The sequence below is a fragment of the Carcharodon carcharias genome, chromosome 13, assembly GCF_017639515.1.
Source record: "Carcharodon carcharias isolate sCarCar2 chromosome 13, sCarCar2.pri, whole genome shotgun sequence".
NCBI classification, from domain to species: Eukaryota; Metazoa; Chordata; class Chondrichthyes; order Lamniformes; family Lamnidae; genus Carcharodon; species Carcharodon carcharias.
The window spans coordinates 21,952,938-21,979,882 of NC_054479.1; the positions used below are offsets into that span (position 1 = coordinate 21,952,938).

A 26,945-nucleotide genomic window follows, 5' to 3' on the forward strand; every position below is an offset into this window, starting at 1 on the left:
CAATCCTTGGAATCTCATTTCTATACCCTAATGGGATAACAATCTGATGCACCTCCCTCAAGATCTTTCATTTGCTGAGACATGATCTGACCACCAATTTTTCATTAAAATACCTTCTTGAAGATAATAACATACTGGAATACATTTGCTTCTGTTTCTGAATAAGTTTTCTGATATAACTGTTTTAATTGCAAATTATTTTTCTGTAACTCCCTTAACCTCTTTGGGTTAAACATTTCAGCTGAACCTGTATTCCTTCCTCTTGAACAATGTTATCAAATACAGTGCCAGCTAATTGAATTTCAACACCCTCTTGCCTTTGAACTGCCTGCTTATCTTGTTCTTCCCGATGAGCCTTTGATCTCGTTACGACACAATCAGGAAACAATCCAGGATGTTCCATCTGTAACACCTCTGTTGAAAACACTTCTCCAGGCTGCTCAACCACCATATGCATCACTCACATTTGTGATCCAGCTGTATTATTACTCAGAATAAATTGAACCCCTGCAATCAGCAATTATAACTGCATGTGTCTTCAATTTACCTTCCACAACGGAATAGATTTAGCATCTCCATGAATCCCACTTATTATTAACTGCTCCTGCAATACTCCCTTTGAACAACAAATATTACTATCCCACATCATTAAAGATTTTCTGGCCCCGCGTTTCTTAAAATTTTAACATCTTTACCTACTCCACCTTGTACACATTGAAAGACTTTCCTTTCACACACAAAGTCTTTAAGCATTTCTGCAACCTGCTCCTCAGAATTCTCTTGAGTAAACTGTGAACACGTTCCCACTTCTTCACCTTTCATTGATTCTCCCTGTTTCACTTGTACACAAACCACTGGTTTCTCCTCTGCTTGAACCTCAAACCCACTGTACTTTTACTTCCAGAGCTTTTCTGTACCCCAACAATTCCAACAGATTTTTTCCTGCAATCTCCAACACACTGACTTTGTGTGCACCACTTTATTACAATGAAAACACCTCAATTTTTGAATGTCACTTCGACCTTCAGCACCTTCCTTTTTATTCTGAGAGAAAGCTTCCTGGGAACTTTCAGCTACACCTTACCTTCTCTGACTACATACCTTCCTTTCACCTTCCCACTTTTTACCCTTTTCCAATTTGAAAGGGTGACGAACTAACTCATAATCATCAGCTATCTCTGCTGCTTGTCTTACAGAATCAACCCTCCGTTCCTCCACATGAGTTCTTACTACCGAAAGGATTGAATCTTTAAATTCTTCCAAAGAATGACTTCCCTAAGAGCTGCATACATTGTTTCTATTTTTAATGCCCATATCCACTGGTCAAAATTACTTTGTTTTACACTTTCAAATTCAATATAAGTTTGCCCAGGCTGTTTTCTCATATTCTTGAATTTCTGCCTGTATGCTTAAGGAACCAACTCATATGCACTCGAAATAGCCTTTTTCACCACGTCATGATTCACCGACGTTTCTTCTGATAGCGAAGTATATACCTCATGCGCCCTACCTAACAACTTAGACGATAATAATAATGTCCAGTTTTCCTGAAGCCATTTCATCTGTTTAGCTAGCTTCACAGATGAAATGAAGAATGCTTCAATATCTTTTTCCTCAAACTTTGGAAGAGCTTGTACAAATTTAAACATCTTCCCACTGGGTTCTACTCTGGAAATAAGTTGTTCCTCACCTACTGGCATCTCTTTTTTCACTGCCAATATTTTCAGTTGGAATTCTCTCTCACTCTCTTTCTCTTTCCTCCTTTTCTATCTTCACAAATTCTAATTCCCTTTAAAAGTAATTTCTCTGTCCTTTGCTTCTAATTCAATTTTTTTCAGTTCCTTTGCTTGTTCAAATTCAAACTTCTTCATTTGTAACTGAAGTCTCATGACATCCAGCTATGACTCACTATTGTCAGGTTTTACTTCCAACTGTATATGCTGTGCTATACTCTTAATTATATCTGATTTCCTAGCACCCTCAGGTAACCTCAATTTTAACTTATCTGCCAACTATGTTAACTTACTTTTGATTATTTTCTCTAACCCAATCAGAGTTATCTCTTCTACTCCCAGACAAGTCTTAGCAATTTCTAAAGCCATTTTGCAGTCTACCACTTATAAAATACTTCACCAACTCTTGAATTCAAAGTGCTGCTTGTACTTGTAACCTTAAGATTCATCAGTTCCAAATCAATCAAGGAATTAGAAATATTTTTATCCCGCTACAGCCCCCAATTGTTATGACACAGCAGTTGGTAGAGCTGAGTTATTTAAAAATTCCAGAGGGAAACTTTTAACTATAACTATAGGTATATCTATAAATTATATCCTTCAGTGGTATGTTTCAGAGCAGCTCTAAATTCAGGAATCAGACCACCAGTTCTCAAGAGGTTTTATATCAAACTACATGAGACATTTATTAATTTAACACAAGTTAAATATATACACATGGTTACAAATTGCTACTATCATAACTTTTAACAAATTCCCAAACTAATCTCCATTAAGGCAACAGCAATCCATAGACTTCAAGTAGACACCAGGCAAAGCATTTTCACCATACAAATTCAAGATGAGGTTCCTTTCACTTTGGTGCCTTTGCACACACGGTGGTAGGCTTACAGGCCTTGACCTTACATTGCCTCTGCCGTCCACACACAAAACTGCTATCTGTTATACCTAGCACATCTTACTGAATGTAAATTCCCATTGTATCACCAGCGCCTTTGAACTCCACCTCTTCTAACAATAAAACGCCTTTCATAGTACCAATTTTATTAATAATATAAATATTGCTTGGTCTCTGCTAGTTAGGTGCCAGATTTCACTCCCCTTCTTTAATGCTCTATTCAACAAGCATAGACCTCTACATTCTACCTCTCTTACAATTCAAAACTAGTATATATCAAAGCACCCAGAGTAGCTGACTTTAATCCAATTAAGACACACCCAGAGACTAACCCTCTATTTTTTAAAACATAATTTCCAATAATGTTATGTATGTTAATAGCTTTGAAGATGGTACACTCTCCAAGCCCAATCCCAAAATGACCACCAGGCATCCTTTTAACCGGCTTTTTTCAAGCATATGCAAGGGAGCCGAAATCATTCCTAAAAATGAAGACCCAGCTCCCAGGTTGATTACATTTAATTACTTTTGTACTTTTTCTTATCATTATACATTTGAAAACATCCAATCAGTAACTGACACACCGGTCCCATGCTAACTCTATCCTGTTGAATACATAAACATGTGATTTTGCTAACCAATTATTTTAAAGGATGTATACATAATTATATTATCCAATCAAAATTAAAACACGTATGCAAAGACCTTGCTTCTCACAACTCAAGACTATTTGTGTTTCATCAAAGCCCACCCTTTGTCCCTTGTTCGTCTTCCCATGTCTAAGCTAAAACCCTCTGCTCTTTCCCTACGTGAGAGGGGAGTACACTTAATCTAATTTATGTCATACTTTTGTCTCCAGTCTGACTCCCAAGGCTGTGCAATGCACATCTGGTAGCAGCCATGTCTGCCTCGAGATTTTAAGGGTTTTTCAGTAAATTCTTCCTGTATTCTCTTTTAGCATTTTTAATTTCCCCCTAACAGCTTCATGACAAAGACGAGTACCAAATTTGGGAGACCTCTCCCACAGACGAGACCAGTAACAGCCTGACATATTCATATGCAGAGAATCAGACCTTTCAGCTGACATCCCAGACTCTTCCACCATCCCCCATCCACCATCACAGGTCGGGGCACAGTACACAGTATAGTCAGGAAGGAGTAGCCCAAGGAGTCCCTAACTTTGACTCCAGAGCCCATGAAATCTCAAACATTGGCAAAGAAACCCCCTGCTGTGTACTGCCCTGTCTCAGCTTATGAACCAGTTCTCCATGTTGAGCACCAGTTGGAAGGAACAATGAGATTAGCAAAGACATAGAATGCACTCTGGATGGGGACTTGGATGCCCATCACCAACAGTGACACAGTTAACCGAGCTGGCTGAAAGATGTGGCTGCCAGACTGAGCCTCCAGCAGATGGTGAATGAACCAATATGAGGAAGAAAACCTACTTGACCTCATCTTTATCAATCTATGCAGATGCATCTGCCAGTAACAGTATTGGTAGGAGTGACCACCGCACAGAGTTTGTTGAGAAGAAATTCTGTCTTCACACTGAGGACATCCACTGTTATGTTATGTGGTACCACCACTATGATTCAAAACAGATTGAGTAGCTCAAAAGTGGGCATCCATGAGGTGCTGCAGGCCACCACAATCTTTAACCATTCGTCTCAGCCTCGTTCTACTATTATCATTAAGCCAAGGAAACAACTCTGGTCCAATAATGAGTGTGGATGAGCATGCCTGGAGCAGCACCAGGATTTCCTGAGAATGATGTGTCAACCTGATGAAGGTATGGCACATGACCACATGTATGCTAAATAGTGGAGGCAGCATGCTATTGGAAGAACTGAGTGATTTCACAATCAAAGTGTCAAAAATTTTTTAGTCCTGCTACATACATTTGGTTATGAATGGTGATAGACAATTCAACAACTATTAACAAGGTGAAACTCCATGAACATCACCATCCTCACTTATGGCAGAGCCCAGCATGACTGCAAAAGACGAGGCTGAAACATTTACAACGATCTTCAGCTTTGTACAATATACTGAGTGGATGATCCATCTTGTCCTGCTCTTGAGGTTCCCACTGTCACAGATCACTCTATATGATCAAGGACTATTCAGTTACAGTAAAGGCAATGGCTCAGACAACATCTGGCTGAAGCACTGAAGACTTGTGTTCCAGAACTAGCCCCACATCTAGCCAAGCTGTTCCTTTGCGTTAGCTCTCTCGCCACCTGCTGCTGACCCAGTCTGGTAGCCATGTTCTTCAGAACTCGGCCATCTTGGTCAATGGTGGTTTCACGCTGTTCCAGCTACAACACTAGCATCTACCTACATGTCCTGTCCATAAAAAACAGGACAAATACAAACTGGACAGTTACTGCCCCATCAGTCTACTTTCAAACGTCAGCAAAGTGATGGAAGGGTACGTTGACAATGTTATGAGGCTGCACTTACTCACCGAAAAGCTGTTCAATGATGTTCAGGTTGGGTTCCGTCAAGACCGCCAGGTTGAATAACTTATAACAGCTTTGGTCCAAATGTGGACAAAAGAGCTGAATTCCAAAGATGAGGTGAGAATGACCACCTTGGACATCAAGGCAGCATTTGACTGAGTGTGCCAACAAGGAGCTGTAGTAAAATTGAAGTCAGTGGGGATCAGGAGGAAAACTCTCATCTGATTGGAGTTATACCTAGCACAAAGGGAATATTTGTAGCTGTTGGAAGCCAATCATCTCAGCCCCAGTACAACACTGCAGGAGTTCCTCAGGGTAATGTCTTCGGTAAAACCATCTTCAGCTGCTTAATCAATGACCTTCCTTCATAAGAAATGGAGATCTTCACTAATTTTTTTATTCGTTCATGGGATGTGGGCATCGCTTGCTAGGCCACCATTTATTGCCCATCCAGAATTGCCCTTGAAAAGGCTGCATATGGACCAGACTGCCTTAGTATCTGAGGAGTTGCAAATGATGCTGAACATTGACCAGTCATCGGCGAACATCCCTGCTTCTGATCTTTTGATGGAGGGAAGGTCATTGATGAAATAGCTGAAGATGGTTGGGTTTGGACACTACCCTGAGGAACTCCTGCAGCGATGTCCTCGAACTGATATGATTGACCTCCAACAACCACAACCATCTTGCTTTGTGCCAGGTATGACTCCAAACAGTGGAGAGTTTTCCCCCGTATTCCCATTGACTTCAGTTTTGCTAGGGCTCCTTGTTGCCACACTTGGTCAAATGCTTCCTTGGTATCAAGGACAGTCACTCTCGTCTCACCTCTGGAGTTCAGCTGTTTTCTCCATATTTGAACCAAGGCTGTATTGAGGTCAGGAGCTGAGTGGGCCTGATGGGACCAGAACTGAGTGTCAGTGAATAAGTTTTTGCTGAGTAGATACTGCATGATAGCACTGTTGATGACACTTTCCATCATTTTGATGATGATTGCGAGTAGACTGATGGGACTGGATTGGATTTGTCCTGCTTTTTGTGGACAGGACATACCTGGGCAATTTTCTACATTGCCAGGTAGATGCCAGTGTTGTAGCTGTACTGGAACAGCTTGCCTAGTGGTGCAGCTAGTTCTGGATTGCACACTGTCCAGTACCATTAGCAACTCCTCAAATGTTGAAGCGCTCTTTGCCCACACACAGCAAGACCTGGATAATTTTCAGGTGGCTGGCAAGTGGCTAGTAACATTTGCATCATACAAGTGCCAGGCATCTCCAATAATAGAGTTCAGCCACCTCCCTTTGAGGTTCATTGGCATTACCATTGTGAAATCTCCCACCGTCAAGATTCTGGAGGTTCACTGTTGTCCAGAAATTTAATTGGACCAGCCACATAAATATTGTGGCTACAAGAGCAAGTCAGAGGCTGGGTATTCTGCAGCAAGTGACTCACCTCTTGATTCCCCAAAGTCTTTCCAGAAGACACAAGTTTGGACTGTGATGGAATATGCTTCAATTGCCTGGATGAATGCAGTTCTAACAACACCAAAGAAGCTTGACACCAACTAGGATAAAGCAACCAGTTCTATTGGCACCCTATCCACAACCCTACAACTTTCACTCCCTTGACTACTCCCTTTACCAAGACAGTCCTTCAAAATGCAATGCGCCAACTAACCAAGGCTTCTACAGCAGCACCTCCCAAACTTGTGACCTCTAATGCCTAGAAGGACAAGAATAGCAGGCACATGGGAACCCTACCACTCCAATTTCTCCTCCAGGTTACACCACACCCTGACTTGGAAATATATTGCTGTTCCTTCATTGTTGCTGGGTCAAAATATTGGAACTTCTTCCCTCATCGCACAATGGCAGTATGTTTGCCACATGAAGTGCAGTGGTTCAAGAAGGTAGTTCAAAACCACCTTCAGAAAGGTAATTAAGAATGAGCAATAAATTCTGGCATGCCAGCAATGGCCACATCTGTGAATGAATTAAAAAAATCTAATTTCTGTGTAGTGACTCCTGCTGGAAATCATGAATTTACATTTTCATGCCTAGACTCACACATAAAGACTAGTTACTTGGTGCTACCATCTATAGAACTTTACCTAGCAAGAAGAGTGGCTTCAGGAGAGAAGCTAGGAAAAGGGTGAAAATCAGGGAAGAAATTATTAGCAAATTTGAATTATTAGATTCAATGATTTTCTGTTATTATTACCATAATATTCATCCTGGTAGCTATCAGCAAGAATTTATCAGTAAGATTTTCCAGAGATTAGGTTGGGATCATTTCTATTTGAAGCATATGTGTTCTTTGAGATTGTACTAAGACTGCACAAACTACATTCCATAGCAGCGGAATCCCTGACGGAGAAAGAGGTTGATCACCATTGAAATCACACAATTTTATTATTAACTTAAACTCCAGAACACAGAGGTCACTATCGCTATAATTAATAATTAACCCAGAGTCACTGACAAAGTTTGCAGAAATAAAACAAAGCTGAAGTTATCAATTTCTACAGTATGAAGAAAGCAGGGCTCGTAGCTTTGTTTACTGTCAGAGTCCCTCTATTTACTTACTTCTAAGGTTATCAGCTCTTTGATCTATCATAATCACCAAAGGTCTATGCTGGAATCCTGTACTTTTTCTTGTTTCTTTTTGAGTATTCTTTGAGGACATAATTATTGGGAATAGAGGACTTTTCAATTTTTGGCCCTGTTGTCAACATCAGGCATTCCCAGATCAGGTGCAGAACAGGTTAGATGAAGCGTGAAGCTGTTGCCCTGTCAAGCTCTTTCAGGTCAAGTACAGCATCTCTCCACTGGCTGCAAGGAGAGTGGGTATTTATTTGTAGTACACCAGAAAACCAACCCCTTTACAATCTAACCAGTCCACTTATTATTTATTATTAAACAAACACGTCACATCCACTACTGTTAGTACCATTAACTTGCATTTATATAGCACCTTTCACTCCCCCAGGACATCCCAAAATGATTTACAGTCAGTGAAGTACTTGGAGTGCACTTATTGTTGCAGTGTAAGAATCACAGCAGCCAATTTGCACACAAGGTCTCAGAAACTGCAATGAGATAATGACCAGATAATGTTTCAGTGATGCATGTCGAGGTATACATAACTCTTAGGATACCAGGGAGAACCCACTCACCTTTCTTCAAATAGTGCTTTGGGACCTTTTACATCCATCTGAGAGGGTAGATGTCTCATATTATCAAAGGAGGTACCTCTAACCAGCAGCGTTCCTTCTGTACTGTACTGAATTATCAGCCTACATTTTGTGCTCAAGACTGAAGTGCAACTTGAATCCATAGCCTCTGGCTCAGAGGTGATAGACTCAAAGTGATATCTTAAACTAAGAGAAACAGTGAAAGTGTAGATGGGAATAGAAACTTGCACAGAGACATTGATAGATTAAGTGAGTGGGGAAAAAACTGGCAGATGGATCAATGTGGAAAAATGTGAGATCATCTATTTTGGACCAAGATAAGAGTATTTTTTTAAATAGTATGAAGCTAGGAACTTTGGATCAGAAGAGAGATTTTGACATCCAAGTATAGAAATAGTTAAAAGCTGGTGGACAAAGTATAATTAACCTGTTTAATGAAATTTTGATCGTTATGTCAGGAGGCTTGGAATATAAAGGAGAAGATATATTACAATTATACCGATCTCTAATGAGACTCCCATCTGAAGTGTTGTGTTCAGTTCTGGGCACCACACCTCAGGAAGGCTATATACCTTGGAGGTAGTGCAGCACATATTCAACAGAATGATACAGTGGCTGAAATGGTTACATTTTAAGGACTGGTCGCATAGACCATACTTGTATTCCATTGAACCTAGAAGTTCAAAGGTGATCCAAGTGAGGCATTTAGATAGTATTTCCTAGGGTAGGGGAGTCTAGAACGGGGAAAGGAGTTTGAGGCACAGGCTTAAAATTAGATCTAAGTTGTTCAGGGTGATTCAGGAATGCATTTCTCCAAACAAAGCATAGTAGAAATCTGGAACACTGTTGCCCCTAAAGTTTGTCAAAGCAATTGTCAACTGACAGTTTCAAGACTGAGATTGATACATTTTTGTTAGGCAAGGTATTAAGGATTAAGGAACCAAGGTGGGCAAATGGAGTTAAGATATAGATCAACCAGAATCTAATTGAATGACAGTACAGACTTGAGAGGCTAAATGGTTTACTCTTTTTCCTATGCAATAGCAAAATTATAATGCCTGATATGTATATTCCAATACAATTGCTATACCTCCACTTCAATAAGTAGAAAAGAGGAATTGAATAGAAATTAAAAATTAATGCTTGGCTCTATGTGTGTATTCTTCCACTGCCTTCCAATTTAGTTTCCCTTGCTTCTATAATGCTAGAAAGGGGATTTGGCTTCGGAATTAATATGTTCATTTATTTTATTTCTTTTTCCTCACAGTGGCATTCTTTCAGGACTTGGAAATGTTTTGTCTCAAATTATGGAGCCGCGAGGTAAGGGCTCAAATACAAAGAGTCTCACCTTTGATGGCCCGGTCAGATTTGGAATATTTGGGTAAGAAGTCTTTAGTTTACAATAGTGTTTTGTTTTCAACTCTGTATTTAAGTATAGTATTTGAGTTTTACTTTTACATTTTCTCTTCTGTAAAATTTTATTGCAGTTGTTATTTGGACACGACACAGTCAGATATTACATTCATAGTATGCAGAATACTAAGCATAGTATACACAGTAGTTTACAGCACTGGCTGGAATGGTAGCTAATTCTGGAGACCAATTTCAGGTAGTGCTAGTGCCCTGTTACATGTCTTGTATTTGCCCACTATGTCAGTATGTCACCAGTGCTTTGATAGTTATTTCTATTTTAATAAGTTAAGGTTTTAATTATACCACCTGTGCTTTGACAGTTAATCTATTTGAGGGCTTAGATTTTTCTTACATTTTAGTATCCATTTTCAGCTGGTTTCTGGGTGACCATAAGAGAAAAATGGGCCAGGGAGACAGAAAAACATCCATTGCAATGTTCTACAAGGTGCCACATGGGCAGCCAGTGGTGTCCATCAAAATACACCATGCGCAAGTCAGATTTGAAGGGAGCTGAAATGAAAATGAATATAAAAGATGTGTTTGTGGGTGGAAGACAAATGCCAATATGCATGTGGAGTTTAAGGCCTCAACTGAGGATTAAATTAAATACATTCTTTCCTACTTTTCCATCTCACAACATAGAAATACATGGAGATTTCAACACAAGAACAGGCCATTTCCCTTAATCAGTCTGTGTTGGCATTTAACCTCCACATCAGCAAATAGTCCTAAGCAAATTAACGTGCCCTGTTTCCATGATCCTTATCACGTTTGCCATCAACTAATCCAGTCTTGAATGGTGGCATAGTTTTTGCCACGACCAATACTGTCTGTGTAAAGCAGTTTCTCTTGTTCCATTCTAAATTGCTTTCATTTAACCTTGTATACATGGCTACTCATTACAGTCCCCTCAATTAATGGAAGCGGTCTGCTTTTCTTTACCCTGTTCCATGCTTGTTCCAAGTGCTGTGTCCTTTGTTTCTTTCATGTTGATAAATTCACTACCAGAGACAGAGGACTTTACTTTTAGCATTTCTTCATATCTGCAATATTAATAGACAGAAGAGGAAGATCAGTAAGACTTAAGCAAGGTGGCCAGGCTTATCAAGTACCATAGGTGCCAACCAATATATCACACTCCTACTTCTCAACCGCAATGTCTGCTTCATCCCCTTTTTGGGAAAACAGATGCAGAGTAACATTCAGCAACACAAGTGCCAGGCAATGACCTCTCCTACAAGAGAGAATCTAACCATCTCCTCATGACATTCAATAGAATTACCATTGCTGAATCCCCCACTATCAGCATCCTGGGGGTTACCATTGATCAGAAACTGAACTGGAACAACCACATAAGTGCTGTGGCTACAAGAGCAGGTCTGAGGCTGGGAATTCTGTGGGTGGGTAACACTTCTCCTGACTCCCCAAAGCCTGTCCACCATCTACAAGGCAGAAGTCAGGATGTAATATTCCTCACTTAAAAAGCTCGACAACATCCAGGACAAAGCTGCCTGCTTGATTGGCACCTCATCCACGAAGTTAAATATTCACCCCCTCACTCACACAATGGCAACAGTGTGTACTATATACAAGATGCACTGCAGCAGGTCACCAAGGCTCTGTCAACAGCACCTTCCAAATCCATGACCTCTACCACCTAGAAGGACAAGATGCTTGGGAACACCACTGCCTGCAAGTTCCCCTCCAAGTCAGACACCATCCTGATTTGGAACTGTATCACTGTTCTTTCGCTGTTGCTGGATCAAAATCTTGGAACTCCCTTCCTAACAGCACTGTGGGTGTACCTGTGCCAGATGAATTGCCACAGCTCAAGAAGGTAGCTCACTATCACTTTCTCAAGGGCAATTAAGGATGGGCAACAAATGCTGATGAGGGATGCCTACATCCCATGAATGAATTAAAAAAAAACATGCCTACATCTTCCACATCCATACACAAATTACCTTTTTTGGTCTCTAATTGGGCCTACTCTTTCTTAAGTTATTCTCTTGCTCTTTATATATTTATAAAAACATCTTAAGGTTTCCTTGATTTTATTTTCCAATATTTTTTCATGCACTTTCATTGCGTTCCTAATTTCCATTTTAATTTCCCCTGTGCACTTTCTTTACTCCTCTCAGCTTTCTGAAGTATTGCACTCTTGGCACCTGACATATGTTTCCTGTTTTTGCCTTATCCTACTCGATATGTTCTTTAACATCCAAAGGAGTCTAGATTTCAGAGTCCCACCCTTTTTCTTAGTGGCAATATATTTGTTCTAAACAAATCTCATCAGTGGACTTCTCAAACTGAACCACCAACTGCAGCACATTATAAAATTCCATCTCCAATGTCTGGATGTAATTTTATGTTGACAACCAATCTTTTAATTTTATTCTTTCACAGGACATGGCTGTCGCTGCTAAGCCAGTATTTTTATTGCCCATCCTTAATTGCCCTTGTACTCCAAGATCTAGGTGCTGAGGTATTTTAGCTGAGGACTTGTATCTCCTGGCCCTATGACCGCATCTTCCACCAACAATTCTTCCAGCTATTTATGCTCCGCGACATAAACTATCCCCTTAGTTTCATTATTCCCTTCCCCAGGTAGAGGTGGATGGTTGGTTTTTTGGCAGGAAAAATGTGAATATTGTGATGGAATCAGTGGGCAATGCTTTATTTTTTGAGATGCATCCCAACTGGAAATGTAAACTTAGATAGGAAACTGATCCTCTCAATTGCTAAGGAAACTAGGACTTCTGGTTGGAACTATTTAAAAATTGACAGTGCCATCAGAGCTCAGAAGTTGATGAGTACAGGTAAGCTGAAGAAGACTGAGGCTAGAACCAGAAGCTGAGAATAATTAAATACTCAGTTGCTGTGGCTTTTTCTGTTACCTGAAGATAACATTGGTGAATCTATGCCATCTAGACCAAGTTGAGGAAATTCTGCAAATGTGTGCCATTTTTGGTTAATTCTGTACCTGTGGAACTTGGGTTGGTTGTGTGCTGCTGTTGGCTTAGGATCCTGAAGAAGAGGAGCTGAAATTCTTTGTAAGGAAGGCAGTGTTTTCAAGGACTTTGTCACTGGGTTTGATGGCCTATATGCTGAGTAGACTGCTGAGCCAATTTGTAAGGTTTAGTTGTATCTGCCATTTAATGTGTAATTTATTGTTTATAATCAACCACAATTTGCCTGTTAATTGATGTATAACTAATGTTGGCTTTGGGTTCGAGGGTATAGGTGATCAATCAAAATAGTATTTAGTGTGTGCTATGTATATATTAGTGTGTGCTAAATATAGCGCTTGGTATACATTAAATATTTGCAATGCATCGCAATCACCGGTCTCATTTTTACAGCAGGGTTTTCTGCAACCTAACTCCTGCCTTAATATCTTGCTTAACAAAAACCTATCAACCTCAGCTTAAAATTAGCAATTGATCTAGCATCAAATGCTGTCTGCAGAAGGGCGTTCTAAATTTCTTCCATGCTTTGCATGTAGAAGTGTTTTCTAACTTCACTCCTGAAAGATCTGGCTCTAAATATTCGATTATGCCCCAACCCTAGACAGCCTCACCAGCAGAAATAGTCTCCCTCTATCTTTCCATAATATCTTGGAAAACATCAATCAAATCATGTTTTAATCTTCTAAATTCTAGAGAATTCCTGCTTGTGTAATCTATCCTCATAATTTAACCCTTGGAGTCCAGCTATGATTCTGGTAAACCTGCTCTGTAACACTCTTAAGGTCAATATCATTCCTGGCTTTCGTGCCCAGAACTGCTCAGAGTTGGTGTCTACCTGGCATTTTGTATAGCAGAAGCTTAACTTCTGTTAGTATCTAATAGGTTCTGATGATGGATGTTAAATGCCTAGTAGTTTAAGGTAATAAGGTTAACAGGTATTGGGTATTGATTAGTTAATTATACTCATGTATATATAAAGAGTTAGCCAGCACTGATGGGGATTGTGTTAGAGTGGAGAAGTGAGCTCTTCCCAAATGTGGAATACTTGACTACAAAATTGTGCTAGTGCGGGATTGCGTTTGTGCTCTCCCCGATTTAAAAAAAACATAAACAGTCTCTACCAAAGCATCTTAGTCCCAGTGTCTTCACAACCAGGCTTGGGAATTTTGTTAACATTGGAAGCAGAGAATGGTTGCCTGAAACCAGGTATAAGGTGACTGGATATGATTTTCCACCACTGTTTCGTGACATGGAACCTTATGATCAATGGAAAAATGAAGCTGAAAAGAAAGCAAGGGCTAGCTCTGGCACTTTCGCTTCCTGCCAGGAGCAAGATCTGCTGCAAAGTGTTCTTGGAACTAGAAACTCAGGAACTGGACAATGAAGAAGGTTTGGACATTCTCTTAAAATTCATGGATAAAATTTATATGAAACATGACTTATTTAATGCCTATGAGGCTTGGTTAGATTTTGATAAATTTAGAAAAATGGATGATTCTTCCGTAGAGAAATACATAATGGAATTTAACTGGCCATATACCAGATTGTAGGTATTCCACTAGGAAATTCCTAAATCAGTATCTGCCTTTTAAATTATTGGACTGTGCTAGGATATCAAACACAGATAGGATCTTGGTTTTCACTGGAGTTAGATTCAAAGAGAAAGACATGGTTTTAGATCAAATGTCCAAAGCCTTAAAAAATTTCTGGAAAAGCATTCATTTCTGGCTGCTTTTTTGGTGCAAATGGGTCTTCAGTGACACCAAAGTGGAGGATGCAATGCTAGAAGCATTTCGAGACTGTTTGAATATAGGGCCCAAACGTCTGTACGACAGAAGAACACAAACAGAAAGCATGAGGACAGACTCTGTTGGGAGCTATAACAGGTGGTAGGAGTTGGGCAATTATGGAAGGAGGATGAACCCTAGGAATAACCAAGGGGTGGTCAACAGGTGCTTCATATGCGATTCTAAGTATCGTTGTGTTGAATTGCCCAAAAATGAAAGTGTTTTTGAGACAACACGTGACATGGAAGGTACAAGATAAGTGATGTTGTGGTAAATTTTTGAGGTGCAGGAGCTCTAAGAAAATGTGTCGGCCATATCATTTCTAAATTTACTATTATGTTGTTTTCCTATGTATTAGTCATTTGAGTCTCCAAACGTCCGTAAAACTATGCATTTTAAGTGAAAAATGTTAGTGCTGATAGACATTTTATTTTGAATCATATGGTATTTTGAATCATTAGTCTTTAGCCTAGCTAGATTTTTTTTATTATGTAACAGTTTAATTACTTAATTCAAGCTTAGTAAAAACATGAATTAGAGAAATCTTTACTTAAAGAATACAGAGCAAAACTGGGTAAATAAAGTTAAGATACAGATCAGCCATGATTTAACTGAATGGCAGAACAAGCTCAAGGGGCTGAATGGCCTACTCTTGTTCCTATCTAGGTGTCAATGAATGTGGCTTGGCACATGTGTGCAAGAATTCATGCATCAAGCACTTTCTCCTGTCAATTTGAACTAGTCCAGATCTCAAAGAACTATTAGTTAGCTAAATTAATGGTTCTCATGGTACCTTTCTGATTTTCTACAGCTTTTGAGGTTAAATGTCATCAGGTCCAGCAACCTGATCAATCTTCAGTGCCTCAAACCAATCTAAGGCATTTGCATTTAAGGAGTCAATATCTAAAGCATTTTACCTACCACTGTATCATCAGTAGTGAAAATGAATACAAAATATATCTTTAGCGTATTGGCCATATCCTGCTCCTAAATCCTAACCACCGTGGTAAATCTTTTAAGGGACCTATGTGGCTTTTCTGGCCTCTAACAGGGCTTATAAAGCTTTACCATGGGAATGCAACATGATCAGTTTTTTTTCCCCAATGCATTTTTGGTATTCAATTGTGGCTTTAGTTAACTTCAGCTGTATCTGATACCTATACGTGCAATCTTGCCATTGGTAGGAATAGAATCCATCACGCGTTTTGTATCTGAAATAATGAGTATGGGGAATAGGACAATGTGGATAGTTCTTCTGAGAGCTGTGCAGTTACATTGGGCTAAGTGTCTTCTTTCTGTGCTATGAAATTCTACAGTTGCCACATGGAAATCGGATTTCATCTCAGGAGTACTGCTATTAATTAAATCCATTACTTCCCAAGTAAGGAGAATTCTTGCCTGCATCCAAAACAATCTTCCCTGCCATTCTATCTATTGAGTAGGGTAACACACCCTAATTTCTGACCGGTTATCATCGTTTCGTAATACACATAGCCTTTTTGTTTTGGGTATTGTGGCTATGCTTCAAATAGGATAAATAAAATGATTGACGAAATTTCTGAAGAAACATTTATATTCCTAGAGAATTTGGCTTTGCATGACTCAAGTCTTGATCCTTCTAAAATAATTTAGGTTGGGAAGCCTAAAGAGGCTGCAGCCCTGGTGCTGAGATTCTAATATAGAGGCCATTGCCTGATATCCTCCTGCTTGTGATAACACAAAGGAAGAAAGGACATTAATCAAAAAGCAGAATACATTGTTCTTTGAGGGACTGCAGGCTTGAAGTGGACTGACTTGACCTCGCCTCAGTGCAAGGGTGAGGAATTTACCTGCAGAATGTGCTTCTCTCTTCTGGTGAGTTGGTGGTGCACTCTTGTATGCCACATCCTCCTGCGATGGTGGTTGTCCCTTAACACTTCCAGGTGCTAACTGCATCACAATGCCAGGTGGAGCCTCCCTGAGTGGAGGCCACTGTCAGGATTGGCTCACTACTTAAGGAGCGGGCCATTTCCTGGATATAAACAAGTCTCCCACACACATACATACACACACACATACACATATACACTCACACTCGTCTCACACACACATGGTAGTCAGTGTCTTCCTCCTAACCCCCCCCATCCTCAACCTGACTTGGAGTTCTGCTCAGCAGTGTCTCACTCCCAGGCCTCGCAGCCAGCCTCTCCTCCCCGGGACCTTAGGCCTTGCAGCCAACCTCCACCTTGGGGTTCTGGGCCTCCGCTCCCCTGCAATCTGCTCCCCGGGCCCTGGTTTAAGCTGCTAGAGCACCACTCTGGTGCACTCCAGCAGCACCTCACCTCCAGATGATACTGACCAATCAGAAGGAATCGTATTGGTCATCAAAACTCAGTCTGGTAATGAGTATCCTAGTCACAGATTCATTCAGTTGTGTAGTTCTAGGTCGTGGCTGTACATCCATGGTATGTGGAGTGGACTGGCTAAAATGCAACATGGGATTCCTTAAGGAAGGAAGGAGGACTGAAGTAAAGTCAAAGAATATGACCATTTCACTTGTTTCAGGTTTAGTAATGGTTAATACATTTAAATCACTAAGGTATAGTAATTCTGTGTAAAATAGCAGGAGTAAATCACTTTATTAGTATTGATGTGGTATTGAGTGAAATGCCTTCACTGTTAAATAAGCCTTTAATGAAAAAGGCCCAAACGAAGTTGGATATGGAGCATGATAATTTGACTGTGTAAATTGCAAGTCTACAGATCTCCCAAAAAACAGTCGGGACATCAATGATTTCCTTTAAGGCCTATCATCTCTAGACAGAATGTTAAAGAAATATTAATAGCAGCTGGGGATAGGGGTTTAAAGGAGAGGCGGAAAATTATTACCAAACTACATCCACAATTTGCACATCTCTCTGGCTATAGGTTGAAGATTCTGTTAAAGGATGCAGGTGTACTGGATGAGGAATACACCAGACTTATCAAGAATATTTGTGAAACATGTGATATTTGTAAAAAGTACAGAATGCCATCGTGACCAGTAGTAAGTCTTCCACTGGCGAGAGGCTTAAATGATTCTGTGGCCTCCAAGTATAGGATTAAAAAATAAAATATTTTTCTTTCATATTTGTGAACATAGTGACTAGATTCAGTCTGTCAACGGTAATTTTTATTAAAGAAAAATGTAATTATCAATTAAAATAATAGAAGGATGGATAGGAACGGGGCTAGGAACTTCAGCTAAATTCTTAATGGACAATGGAGGAGAATTTGCCAATAATGAATACAGGAGTATATGTGAAAATTTGAATATTCTAGTAATGCACACAGATACAAAAAGTCCTTTTAGCAATAGGATATGTGAGAGAAATCATGCTGTGATTGACGAAATGTTCAAAAATTTTAGTTGACCAACCGAATTGTAAATTGACAACTGCTCCAGCATGGGCAATACATGCAAAAAAAAAAAAATGCTGCAGCCCCTATTAATTAGTTTATGGCAGGAATCCAAAGATACCTTCAATGATGTTGGACTGCTATTAGTTCAATATTTTCAGAGCATTTGAATGCCATGCATGCAGGGAGGAGAGCATTTATTAAGGTGAACAGTTTTGGTCTTCTTATCTAAGGAAAGATGTACTGGCATTGGAGGCAGTCCATAGAAGGTTCACTAGGTTGATCCTGGGGACGCGAGTCTGAGAGCATCGTGGATAGCACGTTTAAAGAGGTGGTCACATCGAAGACTAAAGGATTTGATGAAGGAAGGGAATGGGTGACCACCAGGCAGTCCAAGAGAAACAGGCAGGTGTTCAGGAATCCCCTGGGATCCCGCTTGCAAATTGGTATTCCATTTTGGAGGCTGATGAGGGCGCTGGTTCCTCCAGGGAGTGCGGACAGAGCCAAGCTTCTGGCACCACAAGCAGCCTGTCTGTACAGGAGGGGAGGAAGGGAGGAAGAGCAAGAGTAATAGGGGATTCTATAGTCAGGGGAACAGATAGGCGCTACTGTGGCCGTCAACATGACTCCAGGATGGTATGTTGCCTCCCTGGTGCCAGGGTCCAGGATGTCACTGAACAGCTGCAGGGCATCCTGAAGGGGGAGGCTGATAAGGCAGAGGTCATGGTACATGTTGGTACCAATGACATAGGTAGAAAGAGGGATGAGGTCTTGCATCAAAAATTCAGGGAGTTAGGCGGGAGACTAAAAAGCAAGACCTCTCAGGTTGTAATCTCTGGATTATTCCCAGTGCCACGTGCTAGCGAGCTCAGAAAAAGAAGAATAGCGCAGATGAATATGTGGCTTAAGAGTTGATGCAGGAGGGAGGGTTTTAGATTTCTGGATCACTGGGACCGTTTCTGGGGAAGGTGGGACCTGTACAAGCGGGACGGTCTACATCTGAACCAGAGCGGGACTGACATCCTCGTGGGCGGGTTTGCCAGTGCTGTTGGGTGGAGTTTAAACTAATTCGTCAGGGGGAGGGGACACAGAATGTTAGCAGAATAGGGGCACATCATAATACAGTAAAACAATCAAGTCAGATGGAGAACAGCTGCATTAAGTTTCAAGGGAGTAAGGCAAGGCTGAATGGCCTCTACTTTAATGCCAGGAGCATTACAGGTAAAATGGATGAGTTAAGGGTGAGGATTGACATGTGGAATTGTGATATGGTAGCCATCACTGAGACGTGGTTGAGGGAGGGGCAGGATTGGCAGCTCAACATTCTGGGATATAGAAACTTCAGGCGAGACGGGAGGGGATAAAAGACGAGGAGGCATTGCATTATTAGTTAAAGAGTCAGTTCCTGCAGTAAAGAGAGATGATATCTTGGAGGGGGCATCGAATGAAGCTTTGTGGGTAGAGCTTAGGAATAAAAAAGGGGCAGCCACATTGTTAGGTGTTTATTATAGGCCCCCAGATAGTCAGTGGGAAATTGAGGAGCAAATATGTGCACAATTTGCAGAGGTGTGTAAAAACAATAACAATAGGGTAATTATATAAGGTTATTTCAACTTACCCAACATTATTTGGGATAGACATAGTGTTGAGGGCTTGGATGGAGTGGATTTCTTGAAATGTGTACAGGGGAACTTTTTAGATCAATATGTAGCAGGTCCAACAAGGGACGGTGCAGTGCTGGACCTAATTCTGGGGAATGAAGCTGGACAGCTGGCTGAGGTGGTGGGCGAGCATTTTAGTGATAGTGACCACAACATTGTTTAAGTTTGTTATGGACAAAGAAATAGACAAGTTGCAAAAAAAGTTTTGGATTGGGGGAGAGTGGATTTTAGTAAAATAAGGCAGCATCTGGCCAAGGTAGACAGGGAACAGCTACTTGTGGGGAAATCTACAGAGGAGCAGTGGGGGGGTGTTCAAAAAGGAAATGGGGAGGGTACAGGCTCAACATGTTCCCTCTAGGGTGATAGGAAGGAGTAACAAGCCCAGAGAACCGTGGATGACCAGAGATATTCAGGTTACGATAAGAAGGAAAAGAGTGGCTTTTAGCAGGTACAAGGGAAGCAAGTGAACAGAGGCATTAGTGGAGTACAGAAAGTGCAGGGTGGAGCTTAAGAAAGCAATTAGGAGAGCAAAGATGGGATATGAAAAAGCTCTGGCTGGTAAAAGTAGGGAAAATCCCAAGATATTCTATAAGTATATCAATGGGAAGAGGATAACCAGGGAAAGAGAAGGGACCAAGGGGGCATTCTATGGGTGGAGCCGGAGGACATCGCTAGAGTGTTGAATGAATACTTCACATCCGTCTTCACCCAAGAGAATGAGGATGAAGGTATTGAACTTGGGGAGAGAGACTGCGAGGTTCTTAAGCATATTGATATAGGGAGTGACAGGGTATTGGAGGTGTTGGCAGGCTTAAAAGTGGACAAATCCCCATGTCCAGGTGATTTGTGTCCCAGACTGTTGAGGGAGGCAAGGGAGGAGATCGCAGGGGCTCTGACCCAAATTTTTAATTCCTCTCTGGCCATGGGGGAGGTGCCAGAGGACTGGAGAACAGCTAATGTGGTTCCACTATTTAAGAAGGGTTGTAGAGATAAGCCAGGGAGCTATAGGCCAGTGAGTCTCACATCAGTCGTAAGGAAACTATTGGGGAAAATTCTGAAGGAGAGAATCTATCTCCACTTGGAGAGGCAAGGTTTGATCAGGGATAGTCAGCATGGCTTTGTCAGAGGAAGGTCATGCCTAACAAATTTAATTGAATTTTTTGAGGAGGTGACCAGGTGTGTAGATGAGGGTAGTGCAGTTGATGTAGTTTATATGGATTTCAACAAAGCCTTTGACAAGATCCCGCATGGGAGACTTATAAAGAAGACAAATGCACATGGGATACAGGGTAATTTGATAAGGTGGATTCAAAATTGGCTTAGTTGTAGGAGGCAGAGGGTGGTGACAGAAGGATGCTTTAGTGACTGGAAGCCAGTGTCCAGTGGCATACCACAGGGATCTGTGCTCGGTCCCCTATTTGTCATTTATATAAACGACATAGATGACTATGTGGGGGGTAGGATTAGTAAGTTTGCGGATGACACAAAGTTTGGCCGAGTGGTTAACAGTGAGGTTGAGTGTCTTGGGCGACAGGAAAATATAGACGGGATGGTCAAACGGGCAGATAAGTGGCAGATGGAATTTAACCCTGAAAAGTGTGAGGTGATATGCTTTGGAAGGAGTAATTTGACAAGGAAGTATTCAATGAACGGCATGACACTAGGAAGTTCTGAGGAACAAAGGGACCTTGGCGTGTGTCCATAGATCTCTGAAGGCATAGGGGCCTGTTAGTGGGGTGGTGAAAAAGGCATATGGGACACTTGCCTTTATCAGTCGAGGCATAGATCACAAAAGTGGGGAGGTCATGTTGGAGTTGTATAGAACCTTGGTGAGGCCACAGCTGGAGTACTGTGTGCAGTTCTGGTTGCCACATTATAGGAAGGATATGATTGCACTGGAGGGGGTGCAGAGGAGATTCACCAGGATGTTGCCTGGGATGAAATATTTAAGTTATGAAGAGAGGTTGGATAGACTTGGGTTGTTTTTGTTGGAGCAGAGAAGACTGAGGGGTGACTTGATCGAGGTGTACAAGATTATGAGGGGCATGGACAGGGTGGATAGGTAGCCGCTGTTCCCCTTAGTTGAAGGGTCAGTCACGAGGGGACATATGTTCAAGGTGAGGGGCAGGAGGTTTAGGGGGGATGAGGAAAAGCTTTTTTACCCAGTGTGGAATTTCTTCTCTCAGAGGGTAGTCAATCTGTGGAATTCATTACCGTAGAGGCTGGGTCGTTAAGTATATTAAAGGCTGAGATAGACAGATTTTTCATCAGTAAGGGAATTAAGGGCGATGGGGAAAAGGCAGGAAAGTGGGGTTGAGGATTATCAGATCAGCCATGATCTCATTGAATGGCAGAGTAAACTTAATGGGCCGAATGGCCTACTTCTGTTCCTACGTCTTATGGTCTTATGGTATATAAGGTGAAGGTTTCAGGAAAAAAAAAAATCAGGAGCGCGTTGAGGTATCGAATCAGGCCGTCAGAAATGATTTTTAAGCCCGGGAACACGTATTATCAAAAAGAAGGGCAGAAAGAATGAAGAGGTCCAGGAAAAGTTATAAGCACTGATGGCAAAACGATAATCTTGCAACATGGTAACCAAACTGTTAGAGTACATTCCAAGCAGCTTACTGGCACTGATTACACATTGATGGAACCTGAACAGATGATGGAAACTGAAGATGCGCCGTGCACTTCACACACATGTATGCCATACCTGAATGAACAATAGGTTGTGGCTGATTGAGAATAGTTGAAGTGCCAGTTAAGATCAGGAGATGACCATTTATCACAAAGATCAATTACCAAAAGTTGGGACTAGGGTGGCATATATGCCAGAAGTAGCTGGTGAGTGGAGGGAAGCCACCATAGTAGTAAGGGCAAGAAAGGCCACAAGGAAATACAAAAACTGGCTGAATGTACAAGACAAAGGGCAGAATATCCAATCTATGGATTGGCAGAAGGAAGTAAAAATGTAGAAAGCTAGGAAGTATAGTTTAAATTCAGACAGTGGACCTAATGGTGATCACAGAAAGAAAAGAAGTTAAGTTGTAGAGGAATAGGTCGAGTAGTAGTAGTCCAGATGGGGCCGGCAGATCTAGTCGGGGATGTAGTTTAACAAGAGCAAGGACTAAAGAACAGGCTAGGAACGACACAAGAAGAAGTTCCTATGATAGAGAAGCTCTAGTGGCTACTAACAATTTAGATGATAAATTGGTAAAACAGGCAAAACAAAAAGAATTTGACAGTTGGAGAGAGTTTGGTGTTTACATGAAGGTGCCAGACAAAGGACAGCCAGCATTAACCCATAGATGGATATGTACAGAGAAAATACTTCCTGATGGTACATATAAAGCTAAGGCCAGACTTGTAGCTTGGAGATTTGAGGAACAACTGGGTGACCAGCAAGTTAAAGTACATTCTCCAACAGCAGGAAAAGTCAGTTTGAGGATTTTCCTAGCACTTTTAGCAACATACTCATGGGAATGTAAATCCATTGATGTCAAAGCAGCATTTTTGCAAGGGGAACAGTTTCAAAGACAAGTGTTCTTAAAGCCTCTGAAAGAAGCTGGAGAAATAGAGGGGAAATTATGGAGGCTAAATAAATGTGTTTATGGGCTAAATTATGCATCCAGGATATGGTATTTTTCAGTTGGGACTGTCTTACTAAAAGCTGGTTGCCTTCAGCTAAAAGCAGATCCAGCAATGTTTTATTGGTACTGTGAAGAAAAACTAGCAGGCATTTTCTTAATACATGTTGATGATTTGCTGTGGAGGGGGGATCTGGGGCATTTGAGAAATTTGTGATAGATAACATTGTAAAGGAATTCAAAATTGGAAGTTGGGCTGCAAGTATATTGGGTTGGACATTAGGCAGTCTAAATTGGGAATAACCCTGGCTCAACAGTCTTACCTAGAAAACGTTAATAGGATCCCAATAAATTGGGCCCGATCTCAAAAGGAAAACACTACAGCAAAACAGATCAATTAAGAAGTTTGGGCAATTAAACAGGTTATGTACAAAAACTAGACCGGATGTGTGCTCTGATGTATTAGAATTGAGCATCATGCTGAAATATACTGCTGTTGGGGAAGTGTTAAGAGCAAATAAGTTTAGAAAAATGTATACTCAGATTTCCAAACCTGGGTGACCCTAAGGGATGGAATTAGTTACTTTTAGTGATGCCTCACATGCTAATTTCCCAATGGTTAATCGAGTACAGCAAGATTCATAGGCCAGGATTTTATGGCCCCTCCTGTCTGGCAGGTTATTATGGTCCTGCCAGACTGAATGGAGATTTAAATGGCTTGCTGCATGCGCCGGTTGCGGGGAGACATGCTGCAGGAATTTTTAATGGGAAGAAGCAATGAATGTTGTCCATTAGCCTGGGAATTGAAAAAAAAAAGAGGGTAGTTAAAAGCACCTTAGCTGTGGAGACACTTACACTGGTGGTAGCAATAGATATGGCTATGTATAATCACAGAATCTTTTACAATACAGAAGGAGACCATTTGGCCCATCAAGTCTGCACTGGCTTTCTGAAAGAGCATTCCACCAGTCCCTATCCCCTGCCTTATCCCGGTAACCTTGCACATTTATTTCTTTTCAGGTAGCAATCCAATTCCCTTTTGAATACCTCGATCGAACCTGCCTCCACCACCCTTTCAGGAAGTTCATTCCAGAGTCCAATTACCCTCTGGGTGAACTTTTTTTCCCTCATATCACCTTTACTCCTTTTACTAATTATTTTGAATCTGTGCCCTCTGATTCTTGATGCTCTCTTGAGTGGGAACAGTTTCTCACTATTTACCCTGTCCATACCCCTCCAGGATTTTGAATATCTCTTTCACTTTATTGAGTATATTAAAGGAACACTGATATAAAGGGCAACTGGAGAAAAATATGCCTATAGAATGCTATATAGATAATTGTTCGATCTGGGACATGTCCAGTCAACAGAGTGTCATGGAAAAGAGGTTGAGGATTGATCTCTCAATTATAAAAGAGATATTGGAAAGGAAGAAGATTTCCAAAATAACTTGGGTCAACGCAAGTTATGAGTTGACGAGTTGTTTCACAAAAAGAACTGCTTGACCAAAGAAATTGTTGGAAATCTTCAAAGAGGGACATCTTTTGTTATAATGAATTATGAGAACAAGGAAATTTTCATGTTGTAACCTTATTAATTTTTTTGTCGGGGTGGCATCTGTGGGCACAGGGTGGCAGAAAGGAGGAAACCTACCCCTGCCCCCAGCCGTCAGGCTGCCATGGCTCACCATGTGGCATGGGAACCCCTGCCATTGGTAAAATACCATTGGTGCAGGAAGACACCTTTAAGTTCCCATTAGTTGTCCATTTAAGGGCCTCAACTGACCCCAAATGCAGGTGGGCAAATGGTCTGAACAGAACCCTTGAAGTCAGAACCAAGGCCTTCAAAGTGTGTTCCAGCAGTCCCTGTTGTTTTCTGCAACTCTTAATAGTAGTACAAAACACCAAACGCTTCTACAAACTCAACATCTGCCATTAGAAACCAATCAGCAACTAGTCTGAAGGCAATTCCAGAGTCCAATTACCCTTTAAATAGCCCTGGAGGAGGGTCATTCCATCTGCTGAATGCATGTTCAGTTGTGCAAGGGTAACAGTGTGTTAGCTGGAGTGTTCAGGTAGAAAATGGTACCACTGGCATCAAATCAGTGTTATATGCTGATTGATATCATGATCTGCCTATTCTATATACATCTGTGTCCACTCTCTGCATCCATTCTAATGCTGTTATCAAAATGGTGTCTGGCAGATCCAGCACAGAAATGTTTGGTGTGTGTGAATGCTATTTTGGAACCGAATGGCACCTGTGGCGCCAGAAACACAGGTGTTGTTCAACTGAATTTTAGGGCCATTGCCTTTGGCCCCCACAGCAAACTGTTGCCTCGTCACTAATTTCATTCCTTTTTGTGGTCATTGCCTTAGGTTGAACCTTACGAGCTTGTTCAAATCTTGGGAATCCTATTTGATCTTGAGCTGGGTTTTAGATCTCTCATCCTCTCCATCACAAAGACAGTTTCAGCTATCTCTGTAACATTGCTCAATTTTATTTCAGCCCTTTGCCACTGAAACCCTTATACATATTTTGTTGTATTGCCTCTGCTAAATGCAGAACAGCTTCACAACAGAAGTTGCATCTCAAGTACCAGTTCTGCTTCAGTAACTGTTGTATTGCTCTGGCTTTGTCCTTAATTCAATTGTATGGACCAAAGCTACTTGGAATATTAGAAGTAAGCCTGATCTGCCACCTTTGCTATATATGGACTGATCTATTTAATAAAAGTTTTCCTAACTTTTTGTTGAAGCCTAATGTGAAAGAACATAAATATTTCAGGTTATTTTGCTTCACTAAAAAAAAACTCTTATTTTCTGTTTCAGGTTGGTTTTCACGGGCCCACTAAGTCATTACTTTTACTACTATCTGGATAAACTGATTCCATCCAATGTTCCCTATTCCCAGATCAAGAGACTTCTGTTGGACCGTCTGATGTTTGCACCAGCATTCCTTGCTCTTTTTTTTGTAGTTATCAGTCTACTTGAGGTGGGTCCTAGTAATCATCAAAAGGCCAAAATCTTGGGATAAGTTGTTATTGTGATTGAAAGAAAGCTAATATGGGGTTAAAAGGCCTAAGAAAGAGATTGTGGTTTGTGAAATCTGCGACAGATGGTGTGGAGTTGTGAAATGTTAGATAGTGTAGTTGTGTACTCTGAAAGAGAATGATTGCAATTTTGAGGTCCTTTGAGAGAATTGAGCACTGGGTTGAAATATATAAAAAAAATTAAATTGATATTAATAAATGCTAAACCTGTATTAGAATAGTCAATAATGCCAACTCACTCGTAGCCCCAAGAGCTCAACTTTGTTCCTCTAGCCAGACCCCTACTAGAATTTGCAAAAACTTTTAAAAAAATTTATATTTCCAGTTTTTGCAACAGTAAGAATACAATAAAACAATACTTTTTAAGACTTTAAAATATTTAAAAGTACTTTAACATATTAGTCCCAGACAGAAGAAAACAGAAGAAACTTTGACTTGGTAGCTCAAGATCTGGAAAGAACAAAATTCTGTTTAGATCATTTCAGTTAACTTTCTGACCCACCAAACCCAGAAGAAAAAGAGAAGAGTAACCTGTGGACCTTAATGAATCTGTTTCCCTGTTATAACACTCTAAGATAAATTTTCACATCATTTTAAAAGTAAACATTTAGTGAAATCCCTCTATTTATAACTTGCTCTAGGTAAGCAGTGTACTTCCCACTCATGTAGGTTTTATTATATTTTTGTCAGATTGGTGTGGAATAATTCTTAGAAATCTTGTTGTGGTCAAAGAGTAATAGCAGATACATCACTTAATATATCAATTTTTGTGGAGTGGTGATAAACAAAGAAACAGTATGGGAAGAATTATC

General features: G+C 40.8%; 1 protein-coding gene across 1 annotated transcript in view; it reads left to right on the forward strand.

Annotated features, from left to right (window-relative positions):
• pxmp2 (peroxisomal membrane protein 2) overlaps positions 1–26,945 on the forward strand; it is a 46,027-nt gene that overhangs the window by 9,983 nt on the left and 9,099 nt on the right. The window contains exons 2-3 of the mRNA XM_041203619.1: positions 9,554–9,667; positions 25,913–26,075. Coding sequence (XP_041059553.1) covers positions 9,554–9,667; positions 25,913–26,075 — 277 coding nt within the window. The remainder of the gene's footprint in view (positions 1–9,553; positions 9,668–25,912; positions 26,076–26,945) is intronic.